Here is a 17,621-nt window from a genome sequence, read left to right as displayed (position 1 = left end):
AGTGATAGGATAGTATCATATACTTTCTTAGGCGTCAGTCGCTGTATTGAAATAAAATTCTTTGCTGAAGTTACTAGTTAATCAGACTTCTCTGATAGCTCAGTTGGTAAACAATCTGCCTGCAGTGCAGGAGACCTCGGTTCAATTCCTGGGTCAGAAAGATCCACTGGGGAAGGCATAGGCTACTCACTCCTGTATTGTTGGGCTTCTCTTGTGGCTCAGCTGGTAACAAATCCACCTGCAATGTGGGAGACCTGGGTTCAATCCCTGGGCTGGGAAGATCCCCTGGAGAAGGGAAAGGCTACCCACTCTAGTATTCTTGCCTGGAGAATTCCATGGACAGAGGACACCACTGAGCAACTAACACTAGTAAGGAGTCTTTCCTATTGCTAGCATCAAGCCTAAGGGACTTTGATATGTAATGTGGTTCTAAGTTTACTACATTTTATCCATAAAGGTTGTAGCACCGCCACACCATTACATGGGTAGGAAGGGTAGGTGCTGCTCTCTTTGTTGAGTAATGGCTTGAGGTTGTGCTGAAAATATCTAACGACTCTTCATTTTGAGAAGCCATTTATTTTCATGGTTGAGAGTAAAGAACCTGTATTCAAACCTGGGTTCAAATCCTGACTCTGATATTTACTTGCTTTGTAACCCTGGGCAATTTTATTTTTCTCTACTAAGAGGTACTTTTCATTAATATGTTCCTTTTACATTTTAATAAAGCTCTTTTCATCTGTGAAATCATTTCTATGGCTGTTTGGCATGTAATCATCCATTAGCTCCATAATGAGGTTGGACGAAGTCACATATGTACTGTCAGGGCTGCCCAGGTCTCCAAGGCTTATTTTTGGAACTTCAACTTGTACCTGAGACCTGAAAATTAGGAATGAAGACTTGGATTATGCACGTCTGACTTCTGGGTACCCTTCCACAATGGACATGTGCTTGGGTATGTTTGAGACAGAGGATTGGAATCCTGTTTTCTTTTATCTACTTCCTTGATTCACACAATTACTTTTAATTTTATTTCATTTATAGAAAAAGCACCAGACCAGTGATCCATAAGAGGAGATAACAAATGATTGAGTGAATAAATGTATTTGGGTTCACACACATTATGTGTTTAAATATTTGCATGCAGGTATGCATGAATATGATGGGTCATAATGTAAAATATATTTCCTTTTGTCATCTTAAAACCTTGAAGCCCAGAAAGGACCTTGAAAGTGTTTTCAGCTCTTGAATATTCTCACTTTCTGATTTAAACCACTGTCCAGCCAGACAGTCTGATTTGCTTTTAGACATAGTACTGTCATTCAGACCCCATTTCCAGCTTCAGTTTCTTGGCTGCTGCCTACTTGGTATAAGGGAAAGAAAATCAGGTCATATGGAAGTGAGCAGGTCTTTGGAGGAGAAATCAAAGATCTTTGGTTGAAAGCTTTAAACCAGACTGTGTACTACCTGTAATTTTCAAGAATATTTAAGATCAGAGTGATCTAATCCAGATGTTGATGAACTGTGGCCTGCAGGCCAAATCCAGGATGCCAACTGTTTTTATACCTTTTTTTTTAATTGAGAAAAAAAATTTTTTTTGGCTACTTCTTGTGGCATGTATATTCTTAGTTCCCCTGCCATGGGTTGAACCTGTGCCCCCTGCAGTGGAAGCACAGAGTCTTTACTGGACCATCAGGGAAGTCCTGCCATCTGTTTTTGTAATAAAAGTTTTGTTTGAATACAGCTGTACCTATTTGTTAGGTAGTCTCTGTGGCTACTTTTTGCTGCAGTGACAACAGTTATGTAGTTGTCACAGAAATGATATGGCCTGCATAACCTAAAATATTTATTAATTGGCTTTTGATAGACGAAGTTTGCTGTCTTAATCTAAAGGAAGGTTATTTCCTTACTGAAAACATATCTGATGAATATTCAGAGAAAACTGGTTATGGTAATATAATATTTTCTTTATGGGGACTCTCTTTAGTCTTTCTGGGTAAACTGTGTAGAAACTATAAGTTTCTTTCTTCTGCTGTTTAATATGTGCAGGAGTTTGCCTCTGTATAGTGTATATACAGAATACATTGTTAAGAATGGAACATAAAAAAATAAGGGTGCTGTTAAAAAACTTGTTGAATGTTAGGGGGTTTATGTGTATTATCACTAATCCTCATACAACTGTACTGTAACTATTATTATCTTGATTTTATTGGGAAGGAAATTGAAACTCAAGAAAATCAGATAGCAAAGCTGTGTATGTGCTCAGCCGTCTCAGCATGCTTCATCTAGAAATGCTGTCTCTTCTTCTACCGCATCATGACAGTATATGCCAATTTGTTAAATTCCTCGTGTGTGTGCGCGCGTGTGTGTGTGTGTTCAGTCACTCAGTCATGTCCAGCTTTTTGCGACATCATATAGAGTGTAGACCTCCAGGGTCTTCCGACCTTGGGACTTTTTCAGGCAAGACTATTGCAATGGGTCGCCGTTTCCTTCTCCAGGGGATCTTCCTGACCCAGGAGTGGAACCTGTGTCTCTTGCGTCTCCTGCCTTGGCAGGTAGATTCTTTACCACTGTGCCACCTGGGAAGCCTTGAAGTTGAGGAGATTTTAATATTGCTTCTTTGCAAAGATGGAGGGAAGTAAAATTGGACTTATTTTTCTATTCTGGTTAATTTAGTCTTATTAAAGGAAGATTATTTGGCTAGTAGTATAGCATTTGCTTCAAAACAGACAATTTGAATAAAAGTCTTACTAGCTAAATAATCTTGGATTATATATATTATACATGTATTCTTGGCTTGAAGTGGTATTAGATAATTTATGGGTGTGTTTGAAATGAGCTCTTGAATCATCATTGAGTCATTTATATCTATCAATAAATGATGGGTTTGAATTTCCATAAATGTATTTCAAGTTCCTTTTCCTTTATGGAAGAGCTAGGCTGAAATAATATTTTCTTATACTAATTAACTACTAGCAGGGCAAAATATGTTTTTCTGGATCTGAAGTTATTACCTTTAACCTTTTTTCATAAATTGTCTTTAGATCCTCTTTGTTATTGAACCAGAGCAATGTGTTAAATATAAGTGACTCATACTTATGAGCTCGAAGATATTCATCCTTTTCATCTATTTGGATTTTTTTTCCTATTTGAATTTCTGTACGTAAATTGAGAACAAGCATTGCTTACCCTTAGGTTGGAGATAAACTTCCTAAACACTGATTATGATGTGTTGATTCTTATTTTGTACCTTCAATATTCCAAAAAAGTTGAATGGGAAAAACAATCTATTAAGATGTCCCAGTAGGTTTCAGAGGAAATATGAACTTTATTTAAAAGCATCAATTTTTATACTTTTCCAATAATCTGTTTTTCTGGAAATAGACAATGTTGCCTCAGATTATAAGTGGAATTACATTTAAGATATTCAGTAACAAGTTACTTTTCTGTTCTTCTGAATTTTTTTTTCTGTGAAACATATTGGCTTCTTTGTAATGCATTTTGGGGCTTATACCAGTAAAAATATATTATGGTTTTGATTAGCATAGATACAGATCATCTATTCAAAGCTAGTTTGATTTAGTATTGCATGTGACCTAATGTGACACGTATTACCCTTTCTTTGGAGGATAGATTGTTTCTTAATGGAGGAAAGATTATTTCTTAATGGAGGGTTGATTATTTCAAAGTTGGTGGTCACTTACATGAGCAAATTTGTGTATCACAGTTTAATTCACAATTGGAAAATATTAATTTGTCCATTTTTGAGGGTCATAAACAACAGTATTTATAATATTGCATTTTGCCAACATATTTTATCTAGAACTTTTTCTCTTTTCAGAACCCTGTGTATTCCAACTTAAGAAAATAAAAATTAAAATGGCCTCTATCTTTAGCTAAATGAGGCTTTTTCTTTACAAATAGTAAAGAACCATGAAATATAATTCTATATGTTTCTTGCTATTTACTTCAGTCAGAAAATTAAGACTTCATAGATGCTTTGAAGGGGTGGATGTGGAAGGTCATAGTACAATGGCTTTTGAAAAAATGTCCTCCATAAAATGTTCAGAGTTGTCTGGGGGACTACTGACTTTTTATTTTTCTCCAACTCAACTTGGTTCTAAATTAACCTGACCCTGAGTTTTATGGAAAGTTTTGATATCAGAAAGTATTTGACTTTAATATTCCTACTCTCACGCTTCCCCGGTGGCACTAGTGGTAAATAACCTGCCCGCCAATGCAGGAAACGTAGGAGATGCAGTTCAGTCCTGGAGTCAGGAAGATCCCCTGGCGGAGGACATGGCAACCCACTCCAGTGTTCTTGCTTGGAGAATCCCATGGACAGAGAAGCTTGGCAGGCTACAGTCCATAGGGTCACACAGAGTCGGACACGACTGAAGTGACTTAGCACACACACTTTGATTCTTATACGATTTCACAGAAAGGGTCTCTGTTTCCATACTGCCTCATAGAGCCATCACCATCTGTTTAAATAAACACTCAAGAATCTCTCTAAATTCTAGATGTTTAGGCAATATAATTTTCCAGAGAGGAATATTTTAATTTTTTATATTTTTGTATTTAATGTTAGTATACATCCTTTCAGTGGGAATGGAAAGAAATTTAGGCAAGTCTAGATTAGCTTGATTTTTATTTTCAGAGGAACAGCTTGCAATGCCCCACAAATGGGTTGTGCCAGTGGAAGCAGGCCATTGTGTGACACATCTGTACCTTAGCTGGCTGACGACTGGCATAGAGGAATTAGCAATCTGTGAAATGGCTCTTCAGAAGTAATTTTCCTCCGAGGGTCGAGGAACTTGCGGTTGTCATTTCACTGAAATGGTTTTGCTTCTACTTGCAGTCCTGTCACCAGCAGCAAACACAAAAACTGAAAATGTAAGGTGTTTCCTTGTTCATTTTTCATCCTCTCTGCCTAAGTAAATTTCTTGAACATCATTTCAGTGTTGCCTCCTTTTGTCTAGCTCAGTGGAGCTTTGAGTTTGTACGTTAGGTTTTATTTATGAATTAGAGCCTTGCTAAGATCTCTCTTTTAAATAGGTCATAATACTATATATAAAAATGTCTTAAACAGAGGGACATGTGTGTAGAAGATGATGTATTAAAGAAGACTTTGTTTTTAGTCTAGTGAGCCTTAAAGGTAAACTAAGGTTATGCAAAGTTAGCTCTAGTTACATTAAGTGCTGTCTGTTGTAAGGTTAAACCAAGTTATCTACAGACATTTTCCCCCATTACTCTTTAAACTTCACATAGCTTCTGGAGTGTTATTTTTGTTATCATTATTATTAATGTGCCTTGAACTGGATCATACTCCTGGATGAAACCCTTTAATGACTTCATACAATGATAGACTAAACCCTAAATATTTTACGGTGTCTGAAAATCTCATATTTAGTTTTTTGTCCCTGAATGCTTTTCATTCTCATTACACAGAATTGAGATTCTTCAGCATCTCCTGTTCCTTTAGATTTGTTATGCCCTTGCTTTTGCTTTTTCTCTAATTGCATTCTGGCCTGGCACATCCTTACTCATTTTTATAGGCATGAAGCCTTCCGAAACCAACTCAGGTATAGGCAGCCAATTCATTTGTCATTTGTGTTCTTTGTGGCTTTGGTCATACTATTATGATCCCTTGTTGTTGTTCTTTAGTTGCTGTCATGGCCAACTCTTTTGCGACCCCATGGACTTTAGCCTGCTAGTCTCCTCTGTCCATGGGAATTCCCAGTCAAGAATTCTGGAGTGGGTTGCCATTGTGTTCTCCAGGGGATCTTCCCCACCCAGGAATTGAACCTGCATCTCCTGTATTGACAGATGGATTCTTTACCACCGGGCCACCAGGGAAACCCATGATCCCTTGTAACATACTGTATTTTATATATATACACTTTCCCACTCATGTCCATCCATTCCATTCATCAGGCCAGGAATAGTATTTTTGGTATTTCTTATTATCTAGTCCAGTATACTGTATTAGTTCTTAACCTTGAACTTCAAAATTCTTTACAAAAAGATTGATAAACATCTTTTGCTGCTGCTAAGTTGCTGCTAAGTAGCTTCAGTTGTGTCCAACTCTGTGCAACCCCAGAGACGGCAGCCCACCAGGCTCCCCCGTCCCTAGGATTCTCCAGGCAAGAACACTGGAGTGGGTTGCCATTTCCTTCTCCAATAAACATCTTTTACCAAAGATTAATTCCTATGCTACCTATGTAATGCATAGATATATTGTACTTCTTAGATTAGAACTTATTGTAAATTACAAAATAAAAAATTATCTTAAAGACAATTCTTTTATCACCCAAGTCAGATGGACCAGGAACTTTTCCTAAGATTCTTGACTAATATGGCAGTGATGTGCAACAAATAACAAGGGTTGACCCACTTATTTTGTATAGCTACACTTAGTTGTTATTGCTAATAAGAATCCTGGAGGCTAAAATTAACAATGGCCATGAAGGACAGCAATTAAGGCCATTTGTCTTCTAAATGTGCCAATGTAGGTTCCACTGGTAGTTTAAATTTATATATGGAAGTCACTCATACTATTACAATGGGCAGTGAAGGCCCTGAAGGTATGTGTTGCAAAGCAGTAAGTCATTTTAGGGTCATGATAGCAAATTATATGTTGAGACAAACTTTCCCATTGCTATGGAAAGATTCATTTCCTAACAACCTCTTTTCACTGATTAATTTTAAATTAAAAAGTACATCATTTTTCATGACAGCATTTATATAAAGGCTATTTTAGGCGTATTTAAATGACAGTATTAAGACTTCAACCTGCTGAAATTTTGTTATTGTAAAGGATTGATGTGGCCATAAGAGTGATTTGGGGATACCCAAGTCGTATTCCACTTTTGATAAAGATTGCTCAGGCCATAGTGTGATCTGAACATTTCTGACTGCGTTTTTTGCCTATAACACTGGCTTGTCTCTGTCATTGGTGAGAAATATAACTTTTATTCTCAAATTGATAAACTTTTGATGAGGGAAATGAATTCTTCATTTACTGAGAATTTATAGGCCTAAAGTTTAACGGCCCCCCTAGCCTGCTTTTAGTCAGAGAATTCAGAGTTTCTTCACAAGGATCCCCATGGAAACTAAACAAAAAAGCTACTTGAAAGGAGACAGGTTATTGGTTTTTCTCATTAAATCCACTGCTGGATTTTCATTAGTTCTAATCCATTTTCATTCAAGATTAGATATATAGGCCAGTTCTGATTTTCATGAATTGAATAAGTGAAATATGTTGAGTTGTGTCTGCCTGTATATGCAGTCTGAGATGCAAAAGTAATTATTCTTCTGCCATGAAATTACCCCAGAAAATAAAGCCAGGAAAAATGACTGATGTAAAGGGGAAAGGCCACCTCCATTTTTTAAAAAAGAGGTTATTAAATAAAGTGAAGGTGCTGAGAGGGATGGTAGGTTAATCTGATCCGGTTTATGCTTCATTCAGTTTTTCCCCACTTTTGTGTCATAATTGTGTATGAAAGTAATCTAAATAAAGTATGGAAGCGTGTTTCACTGACCACAAGCACTTTAGACCTTATAAAAGTTTAAGTATTTCGTTTGCTATTATGACTAGATTTCAAAGTGTTCTTTTAAAGCAAGAAATTTGGTAAAACTTAGATATTGTGGGACTTCCCAGGTAGCTCAGGTGATAAAGAATCTGCCTGCCAGTGCAGGAGCCACAGGAGACCCGGGTTCGATCCCTGGGTGGAGAAGATCCCCTGAAGAAGAAAATGTATACTGGAGGCAACTCACTCCAGTATTCTTGCCTCAAAAATTCCATAGACAGAGGAGTCTGTCAGGCTACAGTCCCTGGGGAACTTGCCTTATAAAGACAATTTTCACTCTTTTCCTTCCTTCCCTTCCCCTCGATAAAGCTGTTAAAAATTATTTAGATTCCTGGTGGTTTATATAGTTAAATGTATCTTCTATTATTCATATTTAAAAATCTGTGCCTCAGCCTTACTTCTGAGGCTCAAATCAATCTCTTATTCAAACAAGATACTGATAGAAGTTTCAATGTATGTGAACATTTAATGAAAGTAGTAATAGATAGAAATACTGTTTACTATTAAATTTATGAGTACCACAATGTACATTGCAATCTAAGGTGTTTTCCAGCACATCTACTGTTTAGAATATAACAGTAATTCTTCTTTTCTCCTTTAAGGTGGCTGTACTTTTGATGATGGTCCTGGAGCTTGTGATTACCACCAGGATTTATATGATGACTTTGAATGGGTACATGTTAGTGCTCAAGAACCTCATTATCTGCCACCAGAGATGCCTCAAGGTAAGAGTCATTCTGCTTACTGAGGTTGGAAAAGCCCTTTGGAATATGTAGCATTTTCTTATATTAGGTTATAATATAATAATTTGTTATAACAAACTACTGTGGTCAAACTACTTGACCCCATCAAAGACCCTCAATGGATTCTTTGCCTTTTCTTGAATAACTTTATCTAATCCTTTGCACCTCAAGAAAATTCACTGTAATCTTCGTTATCTCTGACCCTGAAAAAAGGTAAGTATTAGTGCTTATTTTCCTGTTTAATAAAAAAGCAAAATGGAAATAAAACCAAACATAAAAAAATAAAAAGAACATCCAAAATCCTTTCAAAACTGTCTACATTGTGAGATCAGCTCACTTACTACCTCTTCTATTAAATCATGAGATTTGATGTAATCAGACCACTTTAATGGCAGAAAGCAAAGAAGAACTAAAGAACCTCTTGATGAGGCTGAAGGAGGAGAGTGGAAAAGCTGGCTTAAAAACTAAATGTTAAACAACTAAGATCATGGCATCCGGCCCCACTACTTCATGGCAAATAGAAGGGGAAAAGGTGGAAGTAGTGACAAATTTCCTCTTCCTGGGGTCTAAAATCACTGCAGATGGTGACCAGAGCCATGAAATCAGAAGACAGCTGCTTCTTGGCAGGAACCTAGATAAACGTAGACAGCGTGTTGAGAAGCAGAGACATCGCTCTACCAACAAAGGTCCATATAGTCAAGGCTTTCCCAGTGGTTGGTTGTGAGAGCTGGACCATAGAGTAGGCAGAGTACCAAAGAATTGTTGCCTTTGAACTGTGATGCTGGAGAAGACTCCTGAGAGTCCCTTGGACACCAAGGAGGTCCAACCGGTCCATCCTAAAGGAAATCAGTCCTAAATATTCATTGGAAAGACTGATGCTGAAGCTGAAACTCCAATGTTTTGGTCACCTGATGAGAACAGCTAACTCATTGGAAAAGTCCCTGATGCTGGGAAGGATTGAGAGCAGAAGGAGAAGAGGGTGTCAGAGGATGAGGTGGCTGGATGGCATCACCGAGGCAATGGCTGTTGAATGTGGGCAAACTCCGAGAGATGGTGAGGGACAGAGAGGCCTGATGTGCTGCAGTCATGGGGTCACAAAGAGTTGGACGCAACTTGGCGACTAAACAACAGCAACAACCAGACTGGAGAAACTTTCTTGTTTCATGGTAGGGAGAGAGCTTATCTCATGCCATTGGCTCTCAGGAGAGACAGGCTAGACAGAGATGGAGATGGAGAGGACTTTTGTGAGTTGACTGTAGAAAAATAAGGCTGAATCCTGCTTTCTTTACCTTGATCCTGTTACATCCTTTGCATTTTGGTTTTGTGAAATAGTACATCTTCTTATTGTTTAAGCCAGTTCAAATTGTGTTTTCCCTTAATTATTAATAACATAGGATCTTAACATATACATACCATTTTGTACACTGCTGCTGCTGCTAAGTCACTTCAGTCGTGTCCAGCTCTGTGCGACCCCATAGACGGCAGCCCACCAGGCTCCCCCGTCCCTGGGATTCTCCAGGCAAGAACACTGGAGTGGGTTGCCATTTCCTTCTCCAATGCATGAAAGTGAAAAGTGAAAGGGAAGTCGCTCAGTCGTGTCCGACTCTTAGTGACCCCATGGACTGCAGCCTACCAGGCTCCTCCGTCCATGGGATTTTCCAGGCAAGAGTACTGGAGTGGGGTGCCATCGCCTTCTCTGATTTTATATACCAGCAGGCTAATATTTGTGTCTTCATTTCCAGACTAGTTTGGAATTAATGTCAACCTCTGTGTGTATATTATTAAATTGAAAAATTGAAACTGCAAATAGAAATTTTAAAATACTTTACTAAAGAGAGTAAATTACTTTCCTATTACTTAGAAATAAAATATGGAATATAATTATGTATAATCACATATATAATATACAATATACTGATATTTAATAATGTAATATATTAATATACTATGCAATAATACATCATCATTGTTTTATAGTATATTATATGTGTTTGATGAGATATTTGCCTCTTAGTAGTAATTTAAATTTTAAAATATAGTTTCAGTGTTTTAATCATAATATTATACACTTCAATTTTTCTTACTGTTTCACCCCATGGTGTACTCTTTGAGAGTAGTGTGAATTAAATCTGCTTTCTACTCTAAATTGTCACTTTTCATGGGTGGGTAGACAAATGGATACTTCTGTAGCTGAGCTGAGCCATAGTTTCCAGAGGAATAAATTGGTACTAGGCAACTAGTACTCTTTTCTTCTCATATTTGACCCTTATGTTGTCAGTAGACTTATTTATTTATTTTTGCATTCTTTATGATTTCCTTTATTAAAATATTAAAACAAAACAGGTAAAACAATAAAATAGAAGCCATGATAATGTTTTATTTGGTGTAGTTAATGACTATAAGGAGGTTTCAAAGAGTCTTCTTAGCTTGCTGCTAATATTCTATGTATGACCTGGGTAGCATGGTCACTTCATGAAAATCCATCCAAGCTATGCTTAAAATTTACTTTTTATTTTTTTTTAATTTTAATTTTACATTGAAATATAGTTGATACACAATATTGAGTTAATTTCAGGTGTACAACAAAGTGATTTAGTTGTACATACACAAATATCTATTCTTATTTAGATTCTTTTTCCATATAAGTTATAACAGAATACTGAGTAGAGTTCCCTGTATTGAAGAGTAGGTCTTTGTTAATTATCTATTTTATATTTAGTAATATATATATGTTAATCCCAAGCTCCTAATTTACTGCCCCCCCACCCCCACACACACTTTACCCTTTGGTAACAGCAAGTTTGTTTTCTGAGGCTGTGAGTCTGTTTTTGTTTTGTAAATAAGTTCATTTGCAACATTGTTCTTTATATTCCACATATAAGTGACATCATATGTTATTTGTCTTTCTCTGTCTTACTTCACTTAGTATGATAACCTCTAGGTCCATTTATGTTGTTGCAAATGGCATTATTTCATTTTTGTGGTTGAGTACTATTCCATTGTACATATATACCACATCTTCTTTACCTATTCATTTCTTGATGAAAATTTAGCTTGGCTATTGTAAATAATGCTGCAGTGAACATTGGGGTTGCGTGTGTCTTTTCGAATTATGGTTTTACCTGGATGTATTTCCAGGAGTGGGATTGCTGGATCAAATGGTGGTTCTGTTTTTAGTTTTTTAAAGAACCTCCGTACTGTTCTCCATAGTGGCTGTACCAGTTTGCATTAGTGTATGAGGGTTCCCTTTTCTCTAAACTCTCTCTAGTATTTGTTGTTTGTGGACTTTTTGATGATAGCCATTCTGACTGGTGTGAGGTGATACCTCACAGTAGTTTTGATTGCATTTCTATAATTAGCGATGTTGAGCATTTTTTCAGGTGCTTTTTGACAGTTTGTCTTCGTTGGGGAAATGTCTATTTAGATCTTCTGCCCATTTTTTGATTGGGTTATTTGTTCTAGACTCATTTAGTTGTGTATTGTAGGTTTGTATTTTCCCTCAAAGGTACATAACCTTATTTTCCTGGTACATTTTAGTTAAAGAAACTTCTGTAATATTTTATCTGCGCTTTCTCTGAGATATATTTAGACTGAATTTTTATATAAAAGTAGAAGGGGTGGGCTGGGATGCACATATTTTGACTGTTTATCATCAGAGAACAATCAGAAAGATGTTGATTTATGGAAATGTTACCATTGTTAATTACCATTGAAGATGGGTAATGAATAGCTGAAGAGTTACTGCTCAGATGACCTTGTTGGTTCACCTTTGATGAGCAGCTTAATCGGTGGTTACAGTACAGAATGATGTGCACAGAAAATGAAAGTGTTTGAAATTCAGCCACATCTTTCAATTAATAGGACATTAAGTAATTAATCATGCAGAGGAGGGAAAAAGGTCATGGCCATTTTATTTTTGCAAATGCAATTTGTATTTGGTTTTTGTAGATGTTGAAGGAAAGTATCTATGTATCAGTTCTTCTTTTTCTGTTCTCTTTTTATCATCTACACCACTTTTTTTTTCATTTTCCCTCTGATATTCCTTTAAAATACTCACTGAACATTATTCATAATTTGGAAAAAAGGAGATACTTAGATTTAGCCTATTAAAATTTTATAAATGATCCATTTATTTTAAAATAGACATGTTTATTTTTCTCACTTATTAAAAATGAGAAAACTCAAACATATAGCAGCCCAAAAGTAAGGCTGAGTCTCTGATGCAAACATTTTTTTTCCCCATGGAACTATTTAAAACATTAAAAAAAAAATAGAGTATAGTTGATTTCCAATGTTGAGTTAGTTTCAGGTATATAGCTAAGTGAATCAGTTATACATATTCTGGATTGGCCAAAAAATTAGTTTTTGGGTGTTTCTGTAAGATGCCTAGTTGGCGCAGTGGTGAAGAATCCACTTGCCAATGCAGGAGACATCCCTGGGTTGGCAAGATCCCCTGGAGGAGGAAATGGCAACCCACTCCAGTATTCTTGCTTGGAAAATTCCATGGAGAGGGGAGTCTGGAGGGCTGCAAAGAGTCAGACATGTCTTAGCAACTGAGTGTGCGTGCTACAGAAAAATCCAAATGAACTTTTTGTCCAACTCAGTGTATATACATTTCCATTCACATATACATATACATGTACATATGGCTTCCCAGGTGCTGCTAGTGGTAAAGAACTTGCCTGTCATTGCAGAAGATGTAAAAAGAGATGTGGGTTCGATTCCCAGGTCAAAAAGATCCCCTGGAGGAGGGCATGGTAACCCACTCCAGTATTGTCTGGAGAATCCCATGGACAGAGGAGCCTGGTGGACTACAGTCAGTAGGGCCCCAAAGAGTTGTATACCACTGAAACAATGGTATTTAGCATGCATGCACGCATACATGTACATATATTCAGTCTTTTTTAGATTCTTTTCCCACATAGACCATTACAGAGTATTGATAAGAGTTCCCTGCGCTATACAACTATTTTATAAATATAATGTGTGTATATCAACCCCAGTCTCCCAATTTATCCCTCCCTCTCTTACGCACTTTGTTTTCTACATCTGTAACTCTTTTTCTGTTTTGATACATGTTTATTTGTACCCTTTTTTAGGTTTCAGATATGAACAATATTATATTTGTCTTTCTCTGTCTGAATTCTTCACTCTGTATGATAATCCCTATCTAGGTCCATCCATTGTGCTGCAGATGACACTATTTTGTTTTTATTCACTGAAAAATATTCCACTGAATATGTACCACATCTTCTTTATCCATTCCTCTGTTGACTGATGGGCATTTAGGTTATTTCCATGTCCTGGCTATTGTAAGTAGCACTGCAGTGAGCATTGTGGTGCGTGTATCTTTCTAAATTATTATTTTCTCAAGGTATATGCTAAAGAGTGGGATTGCTGGATCATATAGTAGCTTTATTTTCTGTTTTTTTTAAGGAACTTCCGTATTGTTCTCCATAGTGACTATACCAATTTACATTCCCACCAACAGTGTAGGAGGGTTCCCTTCTTTTCACACCCTCTCCATCATTTATTGCGTGTAGATTTATTGACGATGGCCATTCTGACTGGTGTGAGGTAATACCTTTTTGCAGTTTTGATTTTAATTTCTCCACTAATTATTGATGTTGAGAATCTTTTCATGTGCTTTTTAGTTATCTGTATGTCTTCTTTGGACAAACGTCTATTTAGATCTTCTGGCCATTTTTTTTTTTATTGGATCATTTGTTTTTTAAATATTGAGCTGCATGAGTTGTTTGCATATTTTGGAAATTAATCCCTTGTCAACAATCTTGTTATTGGACTCTCTTTACAATACTTGGACATTGTTAATTGGCATCTGTTTGTTGATCTTTTTGTCATAAAAAGGTAGCAGGGAAGAGATAAGAGAGAATAAATAGATTAGATACTAAAAGAATGAAGATGAGTAGAAAAGAAAATTACTTCTTTTTGTTTGAAGACATAATGCTGTTAATGATTGCTTAAAGTGTTCTTCAGCAAAGCTGCCTTTGTCAGCTGATAATGATGGTGATTGAAAGGCCAGTGTAGGACATTTAAAATAGCATGCAAAAAAAATGAGTATATCCTAATGGCCAAAAAATCATATGAAAATGAGAGTACCTGCTCAACTCTTACATCAAAGGAATACAAATTAAAGCCACAACACGAAGAAGCTACAACACATGGAGCAAGAGGATGAAAATTAAAATTTCAAGTGTTGGTGAGAGTATGGAGCAAGTGAAAGTCTTCATGTACTGAACTTTGGTCAAGTATCAATCTGTATAACCATTTTGTATAGCCTAATTTCCCGGAAGACCCATGGAGTATCAGCCCAGCAGGACTCAGTACACATGTTTTCTAAATAACGTGTACAAGAGCACTTACAGCATTAGTATCCAAAATAGTCCGAAACTGAAAACAATTCAAATGTCTGTCAACAGTGCAATGAATAAAATCCTGATAAATCCACATAATGTTGCAATGTAAATGAACAAACTGTTGCTATATATGATATGAATGAATTTTACACACATAATCTTGAGGGAAAGAAACTAAACACAAAAGGGTATGTACTTTTATTTATGTAAATTTCAAAAACAGGCAAAACAAATTGATGATATTAGAAGTCAGGATATTATTTACCTAACAGAAGGACCTGGAGGGGTGGGGAGTGGTTAGTGCTTGGAAGGTGACAGGAAGGAGATTTCTGGATACTGGTAACACAATCTTTCTTGATCTACATGGTTTATTCACAGATAAGCTGAAATTGAAAAATCATTGAAGTGTATAATTATGAGTTGTGTTCTTTTCTCTATATGTCTTATATGTTAATAGAAAATGCCAAGAAGTAGAATAAATAAAATCACAGCTCACAAGGATACTTTGGGGAAACTAGACAAAGAATTAAAAGATGTTACAGATTAGAATGAAAATATATAATAGGATACCTCAAATGGGTTCAAACTCCTTTTTTTTTTCCCTCACCAACCTTTATCCCTTTTCCCACATTCAAAGATAATATGCTCTTTGACATCTCTGAGCCTTTGTATTAATATGTTTCCTTTCCTCTGTTTAGGCAATTATCTGTTTATCCATTCATCAGACTCCTACCCATTCTTACTATGTCTGCTCAAGTTCTATCTGCTTTGGGAAGATTCTCCTGGCTGGCATGGAGTTTTTATATATTTCTTCTGTCCTCACTTTTCAGATATGCTGTCCACTGTACCTGGTACATGCTTCAATTGCAGGCTGTTATAATACTTTAAAATATCTCCTTTTCTCCACCAAACTATAATGTCCTCATGAACATAAATCATATTTTTCATCTTTGGTTTTCCAAGACACTATTTCATTTTACTTAGGGAAAATGTCAACTTATATAATGTGGTTTAAAATATTTTGGTCAAGCATTAAACAAAAAACGTCTCCCTCTTGCTTTAAAATTAATTGAATTAAAAATACCTTACTTCTCAATCATTACATTCAGTTCAGATTTTAATGTAATTAGAAGATCTTCATATACTTAATAATATTTAGCTTTTGCTTTCATAAATGATTTCATCTATTTATTTTGGTTTTAATTTTAAATATTGTTAATACTACCAAGAAGGAGCTCGTTTTAAGGATCTCTCTCTTTTTCTTTTGTCTTTTACTAGTCAAATTAATTCCAATCTTCTACTCCTTAAAAATCTAGGCTATAAAAATCTAATCCATAAAGAATGAGAGGTGTTGCAGGGAAGTAGAAATTGTTCTTCGATCTCAAATACATCTGTATTCTTGACCTTGTCAGATGTTCCTGTCTACTTATGACATCATGAAACGAATTCACTGGACCATTTTGCTACATGTTCTGACCTAGATCCGAGCATAGACATTGTGATTGACATCTCAATAAATTTATCTTCATCTGTAATTATGACTCCTTTTTCCTTTTAACAGGTTTTGTAAAATGACTAATTAAATTTTAGTTTAGAGTCTCTAGAGTACTCATCTGACAGTTTAAAATTATGCTATGCTGTATTCTACCTTCAGTCTAGTACTTTTCCCCGATGATAATGTAAATCACTATGCAGAGTCCCTTCTGTAAAATGCACACATTCTGTCTATCTAAGTATCTGTTTATGTCTGTCTATCACAAAAATAAAAGCCCTTTGTTAATAAATTAATCTGAAGGTTGAAGAAAGAAACCATTCCTCCTAGGTTATAAAGCTTAGTGAGGTTGTGATTCAATAGTTTAAAAGCCCAACTAAGTATCAATTCTGCCCCCTTGTCAAATCCTCAGACTGAAATTTAGAGAGCAAATGGCATTACACAGAGAAGAATGAATACTGAACAATACTAATAAATGTGCCTGTAAATTCATTTATTATTTTTGGAAGAGTGTATCTTTTTTTTAAATTTCTTTTATCCAAGAGTTTATAAATACAAATAATTAGCCAGGTTGTTAAAATAAGTTTTGTCTTCTTCACATATTTATTTGAAGAGACTAAATGTTTTTTGTATTCAATAGTGAGCATGCATAGGTCTCATGATTTTGTGCCTGGTTTTCTTCTGACATTGTATCATATAGGGAAAAACAAATGAAATATTATATTTAAATAATAATATTTGTTAACTAACACAATTTCAGCTAGATTTTTCTATATAGCAATAGTCCCTTAGTTTTCTAGGTAAAGACTTACTCACAACTTACTAAATAATACTAGTTATTCAGTATATCACATTTTAATATATCTAAGAAATTTCAAGGGAGTTTTTGTGTTGTCTTACTGTTTGTAGTCGATAGTCTGTCTCATTGGGAACCTTAATCACTCATTAAAATGAGTGGGTAGCCTTGCAATCACCCTCTTATGACAGTTGATAATAAGGCATGTGTTTCTACAAGATCATAATTGCTAAATTCTCACATATCTGAGTTAACAGAATTATTTGATATCAAATCTGTCAGAGTCAAAATATGGCAGAAAGTGGTAGAATAAAGTTATGTGCATGTAATGTTGGTTAAGTGTTACAGCTAGTTTTGTTTATGTTAGAGGATAAAGCAAATCAGGCCAAAATGTTGGTTTATTCTGTTTGCCGTCTGGTTATTATTGTCTGTTAATACTAGCAAAGATACTGTGTTGTGGACCTTGCAGTTGTCTTAAGCACCACTTGAGAGATGGTTTATAGTGGAGAGAAGAAGGGAAGGGTGGCAAGGAGAGAGAAGGAAAGGATAAGAGAATAACTTAACGTTAGTTCATTAAAACAGATGGAAATACTCTAAGTATTGAATACAGGCAATAGAGTCTAA

At 35.8% G+C, this 17,621-nt stretch overlaps 1 protein-coding gene across 16 annotated transcripts in view; it reads left to right on the top strand.

Moving 5' to 3' along the window:
- Window positions 1-17,621, top strand: part of PTPRK (protein tyrosine phosphatase, receptor type K) — a 612,580-nt gene that overhangs the window by 134,343 nt on the left and 460,616 nt on the right. For all 16 annotated transcript variants that reach the window (XM_027551493.1, XM_027551494.1, XM_027551492.1 and 13 more), the window contains exon 2: window positions 8,192-8,314. In XM_027551493.1, coding sequence (XP_027407294.1) covers window positions 8,192-8,314 — 123 coding nt within the window. The remainder of the gene's footprint in view (window positions 1-8,191; window positions 8,315-17,621) is intronic.

This window comes from Bos indicus x Bos taurus, chromosome 9 (assembly GCF_003369695.1).
Source record: "Bos indicus x Bos taurus breed Angus x Brahman F1 hybrid chromosome 9, Bos_hybrid_MaternalHap_v2.0, whole genome shotgun sequence".
Lineage (NCBI taxonomy): Eukaryota > Metazoa > Chordata > Mammalia > Artiodactyla > Bovidae > Bos > Bos indicus x Bos taurus.
The sequence above is the reverse complement of the archived record's forward strand: the minus strand, read 5'-3'. Positions and strand labels throughout refer to the sequence as shown.